Below are 19,043 nucleotides of genomic sequence, written 5' to 3' on the forward strand. Positions count from 1 at the left end.
GACTCGTTTAGCCGCGCAAATTGCTGTCCATTCAGTTAGCTGTTAGTGGCCCTTTGCCACTTTGCCACACGCTCTCATACACACACACACACACACACACAAACATACACCTCTCCCGAATTCAACTGCCAAGCCACATAACTTTGTGACCCCCTCCCACCAACGCCTACCAACGAGCGCCACATTGCGACAACTGACTTTTCAACTCGACTTCGAGCCGACTGCAGTTTTGTTGCTGCTGCTGCTGCTCCTCTTCTTGTAGGAACAGGAGCTGGCCTGCTCCTGTCAAGTGGACAACGTCAGGACCTCTTTTTCCCTTTATAGAGCCTGCAACAACAACATCAACAACAACAAAAAGTGGGCGAAAAAAAACAGCCTGCTGCAAAATATTGTGCAATGCGCTGCCAAATAACAAAACAAAATAAAAGTTTCGCAAGACCAAAGGGTGGGCGGAGGGGGACAGGAACGACTTGTGGATACTGAGTAGCATTTCGGAGTATTCGGAGTATTTCGTACATATTTTTGGACACAGTTTTTAAGCATTAAATAAGACTACACGTATAATTTGTGTATTTATTCTATGAAATAATTACACAATGCATCGTTTAGGCTCTAATAAATAGTCTGGTGTGCTGGCCCATTAAATGGGATTTTTGTGTGGGGCAGCAACTACCCCTGGGGACCCATACTACCCCTGGGTGTCCACAGTGCTGCGGGGTATCGGCGTATAAACAGCAACAACGAAAAACCTTTAACGGCAAATGTCGAACCACGAAGCCAGCCTCGACCCTCGAATGTCGAACTGCTCCGCAACGGCCAAATGCGTTTGTCCGTGTATCCCCCTGTCCCTGTTCCTGTTCCTGTTCCTGTCCCTCTACGTGCCCTCTGTCCGTGTCCGTGTCTGTGTACGGGTTCTGGGTCCGTGTGTCTGTTTTATTTTACTTTTGCATATTTTTTGGCGTGTTTCAACTATACTGCGGCTCTGTCTCTACATTTTTCAAGTTGTCTGCGTTTGACGTGCACGGATGGGCGCTCCACTGCGTCGGCGGCATCGGCAGCGTCGGCGGCGTCGGTTGGCGTAGTTACAGTTTTGCCCATCGACTGGTTGCCACTCCCACTGCTCCCACTGTCCCCCTTGTGCGGTTGTGGTTCGTTGCTTGGTTATCGCCAGCGCCACTACTCACACAGCGAAAGAGCCACTGCCTTTGCCACTGCCACTACGACGCGGAGGACGCAAGCACCGGGGACCCAAGCAGCGACCCAGCGACTTGGGGGGGGGGGGGGGGGGAGCCTGTCGGTGAGCCTGTTTTTTAGTGCCTTCCGTTACCATTAAATTTTACGTTTTTATTAGCGCGCACCACACTCCCACTCACCACCTTCCCAACCCCTTTTTCTGCCAGCAACAAGAACAATTTTTGAATATTTCCGTTTTGGCTGGCAGTTTTCGGTTTTCGGCTTGTCTACAAAATGCAGTTTTGCATGCACTTCGTCCGGGCCCCACAAAAAGTCAGTCCAGCGCCAAAAGACAATAATAAGTGCAAAACGAGAAGCGAAAAAGCGAAGAGCGAAAAGCGTCGAAAAAGCAAGCCAAAAAATCAACCAAAAAAAAAAAAAAGAACACATTGCAAAATGGGAGAACAAAATTGCATTGCGCTCGAAATGCTATGATGATTTTTTTTGTTTGTTTCCCCTTTTCCCCTCTTCCCCTTTTCACTGCTTGCTTATGGCTTATCAACGTCTCGGATCGGTCGGTCCGCGGGTGGGGCGGGCTTGGTTTGTGGGTGGGGTGAGGTTGGGGGTGCCAGGAAAAGTTGGCGCAAAGATAGCGGAATATTGTCGCTGAACAAGAAGTGGAATATTTTCGGCACAGAAATGGGGGAAGGGGGAACAGCAGCACGCCCCATTAAGAGGCCACGACGAGGCATAGCCAACACCAAAACCATGTTGCAGTTGCAGCTGTGGGCGGCTTCAGGTCGCAAACGAACATGTCCTGGGTTGCAGGGGACAAATACAAGACTCAAAATACTCAAAGAACACAAAAACTGGGACTGGCACTGGCACTGGCACTGGGACTGATGGAAAAAGGCTCAAACCTGTCCTGCGCTTGCAGCCACAAACAAGTTCGACATCCACAGCGAGGTGGAGGGTCGCAACCAGTTCGACATCATCCAGTTGCAGGGGCGGCAAACTCTTATACGAAATCTGAGCAACCCAAACGGAAACACTCAGAGCGAGCTCGACTCAATCTATTTTCGGAAAACCAAGTTCAAAATTCAACGAAAGCAACGAAAGTTCGATAGTTTAAATCCGTCGATTTCCTCTGAGTGGCAGGCAGTATGAATCTCTGCAAATGGCTTTGGCGACATTGCGTTAATTTTCTGTACAACAATTACCCGTGCGTGGCCATCTACAGCAGTGTGGGGGCCGTGGTGACGGCCTATCTGCACTACCAGCTGCGCATCCACAGCTTCGATCTGATGTACTGGAAGGACATGGCGGAGACCTTTGCGCAGGAGATCGACGGCTTTCAGCTGTCGCTGCTCCTCTGCATATTCCTGATCAATGCCATCTTCGTGTTCATTCTGCTGAGCGTCTATCTGCGGCCGGCCATGGAGCGAGAGGATAGCGAGCTGACGCTGCTGGAGATCAAGGATCGCTACGCCCGCTACATTCTACTGCGACTGATTGCACGCCTTGACCGCATCCAGAGCCGGCTGTCCGCCCGCCGGAAGTTCCTCTCCCTGCGTCACTATGCACGCGCCCATGGCAGCATGGCCAAGGCGGTGGCCGTCTTCCGCAAGGACGCACGCAAACTCATCCTGCCCAACGAGTCGGAGATTATGCTGCCCGTCGAGGATATCTACCATGTGGCCGAGGATGATGAGCGACACCTGCGGCGCGCCGGCTACTACAAGCTGCTCATCGACACCTCCGACGAGACCGTCAAGGGACTGTTCAACCCCAAATAAAAGAGCAAAAGGTGTCTCACTCCGCTCCGCGCGTATGTAATAGCTTCGATTTCGATTTAAAGTTTAAGTAAAATTCAGTCCAAAGCTGCTGCCTGTCAGCACCAGGACTCTGTGACTCTATAATTGCTTTTATCAACTCCACTCTGTGGTTGCTTCCAGGCGGCGGGCGGAGTGCGGAGTGCAGTGCGGCCTTAAAGCCGTTTTATTGTTTCAATTGTTGTTCGGTGCGGGCGCCTTTTGTTGCCCCCCTCCGTCCCTCGCAGTTCCATGCGACTCGACTCGGACAGGAGGCGGCTGCGGCGGTGGCGAAGGCGAAGGCGGGGCAGGCTTTTTATGGCCGCATTGTGCGCCAAGCTAAACAATAACAAGCAAGTCGGAGACAGAGCTCTGGCCGGGACTCCAAGCAGTCGTCGTCGTCGTCGGGCCAAGCCAACAAAAACAGAAACCGAAACAGAAACAGATACAGAGGCAGAAACGGCACCGAAACAGAGACAGCGAGAGAGACACCGGCTACCAGGCTACAGAAAGCGGCAACAGAAAGCGGCAACAGCAGCATCTAAAACTAAAACTAAAACAAGATATAGAAATGGCTACTTTTGGGCACCGAAGCTTTATATACTCTAGCAGCTATATATTATGCCATTTTTTCAGTGTAGAATTTGTGCAACATTTAAGCCAGAAATTTGTTATAGTTGGGGCGCCATATAGTGCCTCGATCAATCTATCGGCAAACCTCTGATCTGTATGAGAATACCCCTTTTGGTAAGGGTATACCCCATACTCATACAAATGAACGTCCATGTCTGCACAGCTCAAAACAATATCTAATGTTGTCTACGGCAAAATACTTTGCCAGTGGCCTTTTTTTTGTTTTTGGCCATTTTGCAGTTGGTGCTGTTGTCCCGCAGGCCTTTTGTGTTATGTTCTCGTCTTTAAAATAAGCTAAAAGGTTGTGCAAATTCAAGCCAAACGAGGGAACCTAAGCAGCAGATACGAAAATGTTGGTGGGGAGCATAAGAAGAGACATACACAAGCAACGGAATTTAAGTAGATCAAAGTGGCTGAAAATTCCCCTAGATTCTGTACAAAGAATTGGCTTTAATCAATGTTTATGAGTGGTTAGGAATCCTGTGATTCTGATGCAAAATATTGGGAATATGCTGTGGCAGCCATATTAGCTATAGGCCACACGATTAAGGCATACATATATTTTGATGCATATAATCCTCAAATATGGATACAAATGTTTTTTTCTTTGAGTACATTAAATTTGCACTAATTTTTCACCCCTTCCTCCAGCCATAGACCTTGTTGCAGGACACTCAGTTGGTGTATGCACTTGGCGTAGTCACATTTCCGCTTTCCGATAACTTCATGATTATTTTTTGTTGCCTACTTTTTGGGGCCAGTGATAGGCACGCATAGAGATGGGCACGCATAGCTGGCCGCAAAAAGTAGGCAACAAAAAATTATTATGAAAAAAATAAGAATATTGCTGGGATAAAAACGTAAGGAGCAACACGAGATTTTGTAAATATTAACCAATTTTCGTTGAAGCTAATGCGAAAATGCTTACCAAGTGACAGCCTAATTTCAGTTAATGTACCGTTACCGTATCGTACGCGTACCAGCACTCACACACGCACACACACACGTACACACTCATTGGGTCCGTCCGGGAATATGGCAAACTGCATTACTTCATTCACAATGCGCATTTTTTACGAGTACACCGGACCCAGCCACCCACTGCCCCTAGCTGCTGCTGCTGCTGTTGTTGTTATTCCTGCTGCTGCCGCTACTGCTGCTGCTGTTGCTGCTGTGGCTGGTGAAAAAGACATTAAGTAGATTATAGTCTGATTGCATATTTGCGGATATGCGCGCCATAAACACGTTCAGACGTGCTGCAACCGCAACAGCGGCAAACACCGCACGGGGAGCACACGGCAGCGCAACAGCCGAAAGCCAACACGAAAAAAACACCGCTGTAAGCGTGCAAAAACCAAAAAAAAAATAATAATAACCACAGCTGGCACCTAAATAGATGATTATCGAACATAAAGATACCCTTCAAAGCTATTCGTTATGCAATTCTGATGCTAAAAGAAAATAAGATAAAAACTTAAGCAAAGCAGCCGTTGCCATCCACAAAAAGAGGAATACATCTATGTACCTACAGGGTAGATAATGCAATAATTTAACAACTAATATTTGCACATTAATATATTTATTCTCGTTTGGTTTACGAGAGATCTCACAGACAGAAGAAGACGAAGAGAAGAACATGAGAGACTCTTTCATGAGACGCTCCTCTCCGCCTGACATGAAGCCCAATATATCCTCGAGACCTACGCTTAATGGGTATACAAAAAGTGATGGTTGGGGAGAGGGAAAAACAAACAAAAAAGAAATGCGAACAAAACATGAAAACGTACGCGCATCTAACCGCAGACAAAATGACGCCGCTCCTCACGACACAAGCTTCCAAACTCCCCTCTGGCCGCATTCCCAGCTCTCACCACCCACTCACCTCTGTTCTGCAGCTTTCCCTTTGCCTTTGGCTTCTGTTTCGGCTTCTGTCTTGCCTGCAAGAGTACAAAGCCCAGCGACTGTCTATGTCTATGTCTGTGTCCTGCCGGAAGCATAGAAATTTTCCAAAAACACATGTAGAGCTTCTATGTGTATGTGTGTGTGTGTGTGTGTGTGTGGGTGTGTGTCATAAACCCAAATAGCAGCTATTACTTTATCGCCGAGGCAACGCCACAAAATGGCTGTCTATTGCAGCTAAATGCTGCCAGCGGCTTTGCTTCGCATGTGTGTGTGTGTGTGTGTGTGCAGCTCAAGGGTCTGGGCAGTCTGGGCATATGTAGGCTAAGGGTGTGAGGTGTGTGGAATGCGGAATGTGGCATGTTGGGTGGGTGGTGGTGCGGGGGTCAGGGTGTTAATTTCATCAGGTGAAGAGAGGAGAGTGAGCGGGGGGAGGAGCAAACGACCCGCAAGCAATAAACAAATAAACATAAATAATGTTGCCTTTTTAACATCGAGCTCTAAATTAGCTATTAATTGCTCCACCGCCAGCAGCACTTACCCACAGCCACCCGAAGCGGCGCTGGTGCTGGTGCTGGTGGGGTCGGTAGGTCAAACTCAACTCCAGCCATCCCCTGCCTACATATGCACCCACTTGAGAAGCGGACCCCATTCCAATCACAGCTGCTGGTTCAATTAGGCTTACGCCTTGCAAACGCAAATGGCAAATGGCAAATGCAAATGATGCCGAGCCAGAGCGCCACATTAGCATAGCTCGGTATTTCTGATCGCCGTGCGCCATGGGCCGCTACAATGGGACTAGTTGGAAGATTTTCAACGACAAGTGATGGCCTCACCGCAGGTACTTCTGCATTCGTTCTGCAAACATCGCTGCAAATCGGCACCAAAATTCAGAGTCAGAGGCAACATTTAAATGAAGCATTTATGAATCAAAACATTAAAGTGCCTGCCACATAGCAAACCAAATGAAATGATACTTTTTTTTTTCGAGTCCTCCTTCTATTTGAAGGCCTGCCAAATCCAGCCAACAATTGCAGCCCACTGTGCCGTATGAGGTGTGGGTTGGGGAGGGGGAGGGGGAAAGGGCACTTTAAATTTGATATGATATGATTGCCATGCAAGGGATAATTTCACAGTATTGAGAGCCATGCGAGTAGTTGGAGCAGGCAGATGGCCCGGCAGATGGGTTTAGCATATGCACACGGACTTCAATCAGCTATGTAAAATCTATGTAAAATATTTATATTGCACTGATGCATCATCCGGGGGGAGATGAGCCCAGCCGAGCTGTGGCACGATGCTTGATGGCCGAGTGCGTAATCAGGAGCAGGCCAGAGCCAGCGAGCTGTGGCCTTAAGCAACTAACGAGGCAAGTGGCAAAATAGAATTTACATAAACATGTCCGATACATGCCCGATACATGCCGGACAGATGAGATACGACTACTACCAGTAGTACCTACTACCATTTGTTATGACATTTTGATTATTTATTTAGATAAAAGAGTTGGCTGCTCTGCTCTGCTCTGCTCTGTTCTGCTCTCTACGGTTCCACAAATGGTTAGCATCTGAAGAGAAACACACAAAATTATTATTATCAAATAAATAAGTGCTCAAGTAAGCAGAGGCCCCAAAAACTTTCAAGTGTTCTGTTTGGGTGTGTTCTGTATGTGTGTGTGTGTGTACATAAACGAGTATATTGTATCATGTGCATCCTTATGGCAACACAATTTGCTGGAAAATCTATAGCCTGCAACTTTGTGTGGCAGGCACACACACACACACAACACAACACACAGACAGACAGACAGACAGACAGCTGGACACTTTAGATCTGCATTTGAGTCCAGCAAACAAAAATTGCTTCAAATGCAGCATAAGTAAATGTTGGCAAATAAATATGCATGCCCCAAGATACAGATACAGATATAGATACCCATCCCCCAGATGCACATACATACAAATACATATACATATTTATGTATGTATATATCCATATGTATATTTTTGTTGCATTTGAATATTTGTGTGAATTTTTCATAGCGCTGTGCGTGCAGTTATAGTAGGAGAGAGAGAGAGGCCAGAGCCAGGCCAGAGCCAGAGCCAATTGTGGCCAGCATAAATCACTTAAAATTTGTGCCAAATAAATACGGCAAAAGCCACAGAATCCAAAGATTTTCTTGGTAAAAGTCAAATTCCGTTCGAAAAACTAAACAAGCTGAAATATTTATGCAAATCAACTGCAAAGGTGAAATATGCTTAAACTTTAATGCCAATAAATGCCTTAAATGTTCAAAGGGAAAATAAACATTTAAATTTAAGCCACTAATAAATGATGCAATACCACTGGAAATATTACAAATTATTGATACATCAGTGATGGGAAAATTGCAGCCGAGTCGAGGGAAATAAAGCCCACATTTTGGGAAAGGAGAAAATATTGAACTCATTCTTAAACTCTTAAATTCTAAAACCCCCATTAAGAGCCAGAAATATCCATGCAAAGGATGGTTGGCGAGGGGAGGGAGAACTGTGAAATAAACTAAAAATGTTGCAAGAAAAGCTTGCACTCGATCTTGCATCAAATCCCCAGATAAAAGTGCCTGAATTAAGAATACAATTTGGATTAAACTGTGACAATTCCAAGGGGTGGTGTAGGCAAGCAGCAAAAGGAGAGTGGCTGCTTCGGAATGCAAGTGGCGCCTGCAGGCACATATGCAAAATGGAAACTTTGAGGCAGCCGCAAGCCACCCAGCCAACGCCAGACACGACACAATTCGAGTCCAACGTGTCGTATGCGCAACCTAAAACTTGGCCAAGCGTAAATGGATACATTTTGAATAAGAACGAAGGAGCGGGGACAGATTAGAGATACAGAAGGAGTGCTGGGAAGTGGGAGGGAGGGAGGGAGGTAGGGAGGGAGAGTAACGCTCAAACAAAACATGATAACAATTAAAACTTTGTACACTTGGCGTATTTACATTATTCATTTCGCTGCTGGTTTCCCTTGTCACATTGCACATTCCCACATCGCACTCGTATTCCCTCTCAGAGGTGGGTATTGTAGCCATGCTCAGATATTTGCAATCTTAAGAAGAAAGCATCAAAAGTCATTTCAAAATATCTCAAATATTAGAATTTGAGATCGATTACGCCATGGAATATCCACGGGCTGCCAGTTCGAGTTGGTACTTGTCGTCCACTCACCTTTCACTCAATTATTCTCCACTTTACTACTAAACTGTACACGGCGTGATTGCATTATTGAACTGAGTAAACAGAGCGATACAAATGCAATGAGCAAACGGCTGAAGCTCTCGCTCATTCCATGCTTTCTCTCATTGCTCGTTGTCAGAGAGAATCAGCTCTCGTTGGCACTCTGATGCTCAGCAGTCTCTTCATGCTTCTTTTGCATTCTTGTTTTGTTATTTTTTCCTTTTGTTCCATGGCGTACCTGCCCCGCTGCGGCTGAGGGTGGCGGGTGGCGGGTGGCGGCTGCCGGCGATGTCAGGCGATGTCGGTGGCCAATGAAATCATGGCGGAGCCCTCTACAGCGCCCTGAGTGCAGGCTTGTAACCAATTGCTCTGGCGACTGTCGTACTGTCGACTCCACTGACGAGACATTGTCGATCATAATATGGGATCAGCTCGATGATGATGTCATCTGCTGCTGCTGCTGCTGCTCCTGCTGTGTATTGTGTAATTTCGCTTAGAACTCAGACCCAGACGTTCCTTGTTCTTAACTTGTTAACTTACATACATACATACATATGTACATACATACATATATATATATATACATATGTATATATATTTGTTTGTCTTTCGGCAATGCTCGCCAGTAAGAGACAGCCACACAATGCAGCATCGTAGTGGCCTGCCCGTGTAAGAGAGAGACCGCCTATTAAGTACTTAATGACATTTTAAAATAAATGTTAAATTTATGACAAAATGTAATTACCAAATCCCCGCTCCCCCCGCACGCATCACATTTTCACAGCTACAGGTCGGCGCCGCATGAAATATGAAACCATAATTACTTTAATTAAGCAAATATTTTTTCACCCGCAATTTCGTCGCACAGAAATGGGACGCGGTCATTGATTGAGCATTTTTATTAAATGGTTATTATTGCACGCGCATCGCCCAGCAATAAATTAATGCATTTTAATTAACGTTAAAAAGGCCAGCCAGCCAGCCAGTGACTCGCCATGCGCATATGTACCTATTTGCGTACAGTATGTACATAGGTTTGTAGGTACTTTTCTAGCCTGGACGTTGCTATGCAATGACTGCACCATCAAGTGGCCCATGCGACACCAAGCCGAGGCCTATTACGCGCGGAACCCAGGCAGAAGCGCAACTATTCGAAAGCCAACTCCCCGCCAACCCCCCGCTTTTCTGCATTCAAATGATTCACCCTTTATAAATAGACATGCTGTCAAGTCAATCTGCAATCTGCGCTCTAGACAAAGACTTTTTAGGCACCGCCAACACCTGCAAGTCAAAATCACTCAAACGAAATCACTCAGGCAGGGCAGCCACAAGTACATTACTCAGAAAGTAATTTGACTTGGATCAAACTGGATCAAAATACAAATACTCGTACAGTGTGTTTATTTATTAATATTTGTTATTCATATCCGAGCGAATGTACATAAATGTTAGTATAAGTCCAGCGAAGTCCACGTCCCCGTTCATCATCCACTGAAATGCACACAATTGAATAAGTTTTCGAGCCACTTCAATTATTGTATATGTGCATACACATGTACAGCACCTACTTTTGCCAAGGGTTCAATTATTCAAATGATTCCGATAACAAACGTATACAAGAATCCCGATCACAAATACGTTAAACAAAATAAGTAATAATATTTTGCATTTGCTGTCTAGTGCGATCATCTCTACCACTTTGTCGCTTTGCGAAATATTTGATTTAATTAAAAATTGTACGTTCCGGCCAGTCCAGTTAGCAGAAATTGAATGAAAGCTCAAGAGCAGCAATCGTGTTCGATTGAGGCGCACCTCTGATCGTGCCATACCCATGCCCATAGTCCCCTTGGTTTCTCTGCCTTTGTCTGGGCCTGACTACGCGCTTGTCTCTACGCCAGTTTCGCCCTCTGTTTCTCTCTCTCTCTCTCTCTGTCTTCGATTTGTTTATATTGTGGATGGTTGCCGCATGAGTGCTGAACCACCACTCCTATCACCCCCCCCCCACCACGATCGTTTGTGTGAGGGAAGGAGTATTGGGAACATTTCGAGCCGACGGATTGTCTTGGCAGACTTCTGTAAACAAACCTCAGAATTTATGACATGCATAAGTGAAAAATACAGATATGGGGCCATTCAACCAAGTTCGATTAACGCAACGCATTCCGTTCGGCGTTCCACGAGCAAGTGACAATTGGCCTCATCCACGGGGGACTCAAGCACATGCACGCGGTGTTTGCCGCCATCTCTGCCTATTTGAAGGTCTGCTCCAGCTATTCCCACAGTTCATTGCGTCAGCTATACGAAGAGCAGCTGAAATGTGAGGCAGCAAAGTTCCTACATGATCGTTCATGTCGGTACATCTGGTGACAGTTTCGATCGAGCGGCGAGGATGGAACTCGCAAAATCCTGCTGGAATACAGTTAACCATCCGTTCGCTGATGGCCAGACCGAACGAAGTACTGCGACAGCATCTGTAAGAGATTAAACTGATGAGTGGAGGACCATTTAATAAGTGCACTTACCTTCACCTAGAGTGCACTCTGTAACATGGTGTTCGATAGAATGGGCGTGGCGTACGCGCGGATTCTCTGGCTGTAAATAATATAGTCGGTGCGACACGTTCTGTTGATTAGATGGCAGATCGGTTCATCATTTGAGGCGGTAATGGTAATCGTTTCGATTCCGGCTCTTTGGATGTCAAAGAGCCCTTGATCAGGCTGGCTTTTGGTTTATTTAAACAATTAATTTAATATTCGATGGGGGAGGGGGGGTTCTCAACGACTGTTTTATTTGCTGGCCAAAGCGCACATACACACACACACACACATATGTTGTAAATACTTAGTACAGAATTGAGCTCCCTTTTTAAATTGGGATTCGTGTAGATTGGAATTTACAAAATCTAATTGCCGACTGACACCGGGGTGCGCCCTCACTATACACATTCGAAGGTGCAAAAAATGTTATTAACTTGAAAAGTTTATCAAAAGGCCCATTGCCAAATACAAGTACATATGTATATAGTAGGGATACTTTTGGCCTAATTGTATCGATTAATAAGTTAACAAGTTCTTGGTTTAGTGCAGACTGATTTTAATTGAAGAGGAGCACCACGAGTTGTCCTTGTTGTAGTTAAAATTTATGCCTATACACATTCTGGAAAATTCTTGCGGTTGGTCTTGGTCTGTTTGAAGTTTAATTGCTCCATTGATTGAGACATTCATTAAAATACATTTTGTGGTGGGGGAGGGGAAGTGCAACAAAACGTATGATTAAATGTGAAACATTTACAGTGCGTTTCAAAGCTAGCAGACAGTTGAGAGATTTACAGACAGAACATTGCCAAGTTCGTTTTTTTTTTTTGTATTCCTCTATAATTACTCTAATGATACACCAAATGAATGGCATCTCAGCCCTACATGTGTACTCGTTTCTACATCGTACATAAGTTACGTATTCGTTATAGTCGTATAGCTTTGATACGCACTGTAGCCATGAGTGTTCAGTTCAGATTTAAGTTTACACATCCATGAACATTCGCATGCAAATACATTCGAGAATCTAGTTTATATCTTGATTTACTTTCGTGGACAAAAATACCGAGCTGAATGCTGTAAGCGCATTGCCGCAGTCAAGTTCCTGGCAAAGGAGTTATAACGCGGTTACAAATGAGGCCACGTACGAGTCATCGCCACCGCTGCCAGTGGACTGACATTGGTCACGTCGCGGGACCGGGACCGGGACCGGGACTCGCGGTGTAATTTACAAAAAACTTTAAGTACAAACAAACAGAAATTGAAACCGAAATCTAAATCTAAATGCAAAATGCTCTGTGAGTTTCACACACGATTGGATTGGATTGGATTGGATTGATTGGTAGGTTGGTTGTTTACCCATGCAGTAGGCAAGACTTAGAGTTAGATCATATTAATTTTAGAGTTATTTCTTGCTTCGTTTCGTTTACTTAAGAACTATGTAAATATCTTCAATTAACTACGCAAAAACAAATTGCGGCTGGGGCGAGTTGCAAGCCTGTCCTGGGCTCCCACTCCCGCTTTAGGGCCTGTTGTCGAAGCCGGCAAAGTCCGAGGCCTCCGACTCGTCATCGTCCCGCTCCACGCCAATGCAATGGATGCCCGTGCGCAGCATGGGCGTGCCCTTGCCCTTGCCCAGCACCCGAGCGGCAATCACCAGCTGCAGCAGCTCCTTGGCGTTGCTCGCGCTGACAATGTGCAGCACCTCACGCAGCAGCTTCTCCTTGTAGGCGAAGAACTCGATTTTCATCTCGAAAAAGTCATGCTCGTCGTGCTTGGTGCCAGCGAACTCCGTTATCCGGCAATGCAGATTTGGTGTGGCGCTTACAACCGGCACAAACTTGCTGCCCGGCGCACCCGTATCGCCGAACACCGTTGTCGGCAGCTTCAGATCGATCAGATAGCGATGGCTGATCTGCAGAAAGCCCAGACTCACAGCGATCGTGTCGCCCGAGCGCTGATATGTCACACAGCTGTCCGACTCAAAGCCATCCTTCACCGTGGCCGCATCAAAGTGTACATGATGATCTGGAAAGAGAGCAACGCAAAATCGAATATCAATTAGAAATTTGTGTGGTAGAGTGGTAGAGAGTCTGGCCATGTGCCTAGTACTGTAACAAGATCATCTAAGATCCGCAGCGACTGTGGGCACTGTTCCGTGACAGCTGTTCCGACTACGTGCCGCATATTTGCGGCTTGTAAGTGTAAACAAAACTTAATTGAAAATTAAAATCCCATTTGTTAAACAAGCAGATTGGACTCACGAATTAAAAATTGTGCACACTTTACCGGAAGTAAGACGCCACAGCACAGCAGTGGGGAGGGACACAACACGAAACCCCCTAGCCAGTGGAGAGGAGGGGCGAGTCAGGTGGAATAAGCACACACAAAGTATTCTGAGTAAAATAAACAGTGGCGCGTCTCAAGTAAACTTCTCCTGCCCTACCCACGACCACCCGCCCACGGCAGTTGAGGAGAAAATTGCGTGTAACCCCCTAATTAAACGCGTCCACGACCCGCTCCTCACTTCCTCACTGCCTTTGGGCTTAAATCGCACTTAAATTAGGTCAATCGGGGGCGGGAGGAAACCAGGCCTGCACTTTGTGTCTTGCTGCTTCACATTTTTCGTGCTGACATTCCAGCGATTGTGAAATTGAATTTTTGAATAAATACGAAAGAAATGGCTTGGATTTTAATTGATCAACACAATTAATCGCGCCAATTGGATGTAGTGCAGAAGAATGAATAATCTGTAGAGGCACTAGTAGGCATAGAGTGGAGAATTCAAGAGACTAGAGAAGAGAGAGGGCTTTTTGCCACCGAAAGCGGGAATAAATAATGTTAACAGAAGCCTCATACAGCACTCCCTAGAATCATTTTAACAGCCAGAAAATTGTTGAGCACCTTTTCTTTTAACAACCTTCTTTCATTGAGTGTTCCCATCACGTTCGACTGGCATCAGATGATCCATTATTTAGACGTACTGCCAGTTTCCATATACTGCTGCGTACAGGCGTGCAGTGCAGTACAAATATTGTGTATTTATACAGAGCGCCATAAAGTGGCTGCTTGCAAATGCAATTAACAAATCGCTGGTAAATGTTTATGCAGCAATAAAAACTTGACAGCTTAACGGGCTCCTAATCGGGCATTTCGTCCATGTATGTATAACCAGAAATCCATAGTTCCATAGCAATGTGGGAAGAGCTAAATAGTTGAACAATTAATCACGGACTATTGCCTCAGCGGTGATACATATTTCACGGGCCACGACAAAAGTATTTTTTTCTGTCTTATAAATAGACTATTTCGTCTTTTTCGCTTGGCACTCACAGAATTTTGTTGGAAAGTTTGTTATTTTGGGAGCAACATTTCCACACAATTGTGGGAGCCATCGAACAGTGCGTTTCATGAGATTATTCTATTCGAATAGCCATACAAAATCTGATCTGATCAATTAATGCCAACAAAATTAAAACTATAAGTTCTTCCAGTCTCCGCGACTGAAATGTCTGACTCAATCATTCTATTTCCGTCTTTAGCTTGTATTTTACTTTCGCTGCGCACTGTAGTAAGCCGAAAAAAACCTTCAGATATTTTTCATTCTGTTGTCATTCCACGAATTAAATATCTGGTTAAATTTCTGATCTTTTTCGGATTCTTCTTTGTGCCGCTATTTGTTTTTGGCTGATCGCCCGCCCGCTCAGCAGAAAGTCATTTCATTTGCAGGAAATGTTGACAATAAACATTTATGTTTAATTTTTTTTGGTTTTCACTTTTTGTGTCCGCTTAATGCTGTATCATGTAAAATTGAAACAATTTTCCGGTACTTCATTCGCTGGATGTAAGCAATTTATTGTAATCCAACTTAATCTGATTTAACAAAGAAAAGGTAGCGACCCGAGACTCGACACCAGAGACCCGAGACCTTTCAATGTCGATTCATCCAAGCAAGTGGTACCCCACCCCCACCACCCCACACCACCCCACACCACTCGGTATCCCCCTTCCAAGCGACCTCTCCCAAGTGTCGCGAGGATTGTTGTTCTTTTTATAAATTTCATTTAGAGTCACGCTTCAGGCATTGCCACACGCAAACACACAGACACAGCAATCTGTATGGAGAGATGGGGAGGTTAGGAGGAAGTCACTTACTCTCTCACGTGCCCCCCAATCAGCATTGATTAATCATTAATGAATATCTCAAATGGGTATTGTTAGAGATACAAATTTGAATAGATGAAATTTTGGGCTAGCTCTTTCTGCCATATTTCTCTATATGTATATGTATGTAGACAAATGGTCTGCTGTCTGTCTGAGAGATTGTCAATCAATTGATTTCAATTTCAATTGGTTCGTTTACTCAAAACAGATTCTAAATGATTGTCTTGAGTTCGTGTATTGAATAGTGAATAATATATCCACCGATCTGCGTTCTACCTGCCCTACCAATCGTAGGTTCCATATGCAAATCCAAAGACTGAGATCTGTGTCCAGTTTTTTGTCACCGGTCTTTCATAACTAATTCAGCTTTGCCACCCCGCAACAGCCATACCCCATGACGGACATGTGGGGGGGATGCCATAAAAAGGCATATGTACATTTTGTGTTGTGGTACGTGCCAAGCAAAATATTGCCAAGGCATTGCCGGCAAGGGAAGGGTTGCACAAAACCTGCATAACAGAATTTTTTTCTATGTGCTCGAAATTTAAAAACCAAAACAATTGTAAAAGGTGTCGTGTCAGCCCAACGGGCAATCACAGAAACACCTCGTGGTTGGCCCAGCGGGCGGGGGGGAGTGTGGTTGCTCCCCCTCAAGCGGGGCCAAACAACGTTCTCGGGCCCAGGAGGCTATAAATAGCCCAACTCATGTGCATTATACAATTGCATATCACTTTATAGCAAAGGCAATAAAAACAAAAACAAAAATAATACAAAACAATGAACAACGAAAAACCACTGCTAGCGTTCGGTGTCCGTGTCTATGCAAACAATTTAATTAACCCACTGGCCCAGGGCGCGGGGGTTGAGGGGGTGTGGGAACTGCACTGGTGACGTTGAAAGTGTAATCTCTGGGTGGGCGGGCGCTAAATGAATTGATAATTAGGATTGTTCGTGTTACGATGTCAGCCAAATGATAGCAAGTGCTAACTCATGTCCAATTTGTGTGAGGTAGCAGCAATGAAAGAGAAACTTGGAGACTTTTGAACACTCTACTCCACTCGACTCAAGCAGTTGCTGCGTCGTTTAGTCAGTACCTAATCCGGCATGCACTCAACCGAAAGAGAACACAGTTAGTGAGAGAGAGAAAATGTAATGCTACTCTCACAATCCAATGCCATTGACAGCGTTAAGAGAGCCGACAACTTGAGATCCTGCTTAGTCGAAAGAGAACAAATTACATTACGCTCTTCACTGCCTCAGTCAATTTACAGTTACTTTACTTGCGCAATAAATTCAATAGTGCCCTCCCCCACACCGCCCTGCCTGCCTACCTCTCTCCCACAGAGAGCACTTCAAACTGTCCAACAGAGTGCGATAAACCGTAATTGATGAAAGTGTATAAAAAGCAAAAGAAAAATTATTTATATGGCAGACGGACAATTCATTAACTTTTGCCTGGCAGCGGGGGTGCGGTGCGGTAATCATAAATAAAAACTAATCTACGACAATTTAAGAATGCTTCCATCAAATGTTTAAGCCAGGGCTTTGTGCCTCAAACCGATAAGGGGGGGGGCAACGGCGTCCCACACCAAGTCACGCGAATTGCGGCGAATAGAGGAACAAAATCATCGATTCCGCCTGTAAATGTCATGAATTTAGCATTATGGGGTAGTAGGAAAAGCAGGGGGGGCACATGGAAATTGGCTTAGGTTTGACCATGAACAAATATTAGTTTTAATATTGCGACAGAAAAGCAGGAAAACGGCCAAAGAACAACAATGAACGTTGCAGGCCAGAGCGAACAAGAGCGGCAGAGGATAGAGGGAGAAAGAGAGAGAAAGATAAAGATAAATGCGTCAATTTCAACAAGAAATGTTGAAATTTATACCAGTTTGTACCAATTATTCTCCGAAGAATCACTAGTCAACTGGTAAATACCCTTTCTTTTCTTCTAACTATCTTCTGGTAGGCGGAGAAGTAAGTGGCTATCAAGGATTGTGTCGATTGTGTTACCTCGTAGCGGGGTGAGTGAAAGCGGGGTGAGAGGAGGATAGAAAGCGGAAGTGTATATGAATGTGACAAGAGGAGCTGGGGGAGAAAAGTGTTCCAGGAGAATACAGAAAGGAAGAAGAGATAAACATGTCAACGAGCAACAAGGAAGAAAGGTATATTTATGCAAGGTAATGTAATTTATTCCCATTAACAGTAATCACCATACCCAATTCCACGTGACAAAAAGAGAGCGAGAATACTCTACCTTTTACAAATGAGCCTTGCAAGGATGAAGCTCCCCAAGACACACACACACACACAAGCTATTGCACTCACACAAGCCCACACCAATGTAGTACATGAAAATGCATTCAGCAAAAGGTCAAATGGGAACATTTGTCCCACTTCTTGATCTAATTTTAGCCAAAACTTTTGGGAAAAATTCAATTAAATACACAAATCCCTCTAGAAGCCTTCTCTAGGAAGCAGTTATCTGCACTGCCGGCTTTGGTTAATGATATTTTAAGGCACTTTTTGCTAAGTCGTAGCTGGGCGGAGCGGCGCCCGCTAAGGGTAATCGCATTTTGGCTTAGAGCACGCCACTTAATGGCTAAGCAAATATAGACCGAGTAAACACAAACGTTTAGTTACCTTGATGATCCGCAGCGGCTTCGTCGCACATTTTGTTGCTCTGCTAAATGCCTGCTGATTGTCTGTCGCGAGTTGTGGTTTGTGTCTTTTCAGATCACAAATTGAATTAAACTGAAAGGCGCGTTCCAATGAATGAAACCAGGCGACGCCTGTGAGTGATAAGAGTTTTAATAACGTCCCGTCCTGCAGTCGAGATATTTTTTTATCGTTTCTCAGTCCAGTTACAAACGCTCTTATTTATTAAAGTTGTTTAATTTTCTTATTAAAATGCAGCTGTGTTGACCGGAGTGGGCGGGCGGGCGTTTGTTTTTGTTATTAAAAAATCACAAGTTTTGTTCAGTATGACAGCGGATTTATGGACGAAATATACCGTCTGACCCTCAGAAATATACCGAAATATATCCTCTCATTTTCATAACCTACCGTAAATATACCGAGGAAAATCTTTTTTGAAATATTTGAAAATATTTTTGATATTCGATTTAAAACTACTAGCTAGTCCTAACTCTCACCACAGAACATATAATTTTAATTGATTTATGAATCAATATGCTATAAGATTGGTTACTTTTAAGTTATTTATTTTATTGGATTACTTACAAAATAAAGTTAAAACTAAGAAAGTCAATTTAAATATCCTTTTTTACATGGTAACTACACGGTAAAGATACATTCGCTACATACCAACGACTTATTTGTGGAGTATGGCACTTTGTATACCCAATAATGTAAAATTTTTGTTTTCCAACTTTCTGGCAAAGAACGTATGGTACATTTTTATATAAACAACATTGATATTTGAAACTAATAATAATAGTAACTATATATAGCCACAAAATACCGCCGTGCACTGCATACGCCCAAAAGCTAACCGATATACCACCGTTGCCACTTTTGCTGGCATTTTTAGGACATTTTCATTAATAGTGCTGCCACCCCCGCGCAATTTGCGCTGCCAGACCGCCTAAAGT

At 44.6% G+C, this 19,043-nt stretch overlaps 2 protein-coding genes across 2 annotated transcripts; one reads left to right on the forward strand and one right to left on the reverse strand.

Moving 5' to 3' along the window:
• Positions 1-2,210: 2,210 nt before the first annotated feature.
• On the forward strand, positions 2,211-3,089 carry LOC111069640. The gene has a single exon (XM_022359783.2). It carries the CDS (start codon positions 2,337-2,339, stop codon positions 2,967-2,969), a length of 633 nt encoding a protein of 210 aa, XP_022215475.1. The 5' UTR covers positions 2,211-2,336; the 3' UTR covers positions 2,970-3,089.
• A 9,505-nt stretch (positions 3,090-12,594) lies between these two features.
• LOC111069661 (UPF0687 protein C20orf27 homolog) lies at positions 12,595-18,397 on the reverse strand. The gene is made up of 2 exons (XM_022359810.2): positions 18,073-18,397; positions 12,595-13,293 (listed from the first exon to the last, which is right to left on the reverse strand). The coding sequence occupies exons 1-2, from the start codon at positions 18,101-18,103 to the stop codon at positions 12,788-12,790; spliced, it is 537 nt and encodes a 178-aa protein (XP_022215502.1). The 5' UTR covers positions 18,104-18,397; the 3' UTR covers positions 12,595-12,787.
• Between the last annotated feature and the right edge of the window lie 646 nt (positions 18,398-19,043).

Source organism: Drosophila obscura, unplaced genomic scaffold, assembly GCF_018151105.1.
Source record: "Drosophila obscura isolate BZ-5 IFL unplaced genomic scaffold, ASM1815110v1 contig_1, whole genome shotgun sequence".
In the NCBI taxonomy this organism is placed as follows: domain Eukaryota; kingdom Metazoa; phylum Arthropoda; class Insecta; order Diptera; family Drosophilidae; genus Drosophila; species Drosophila obscura.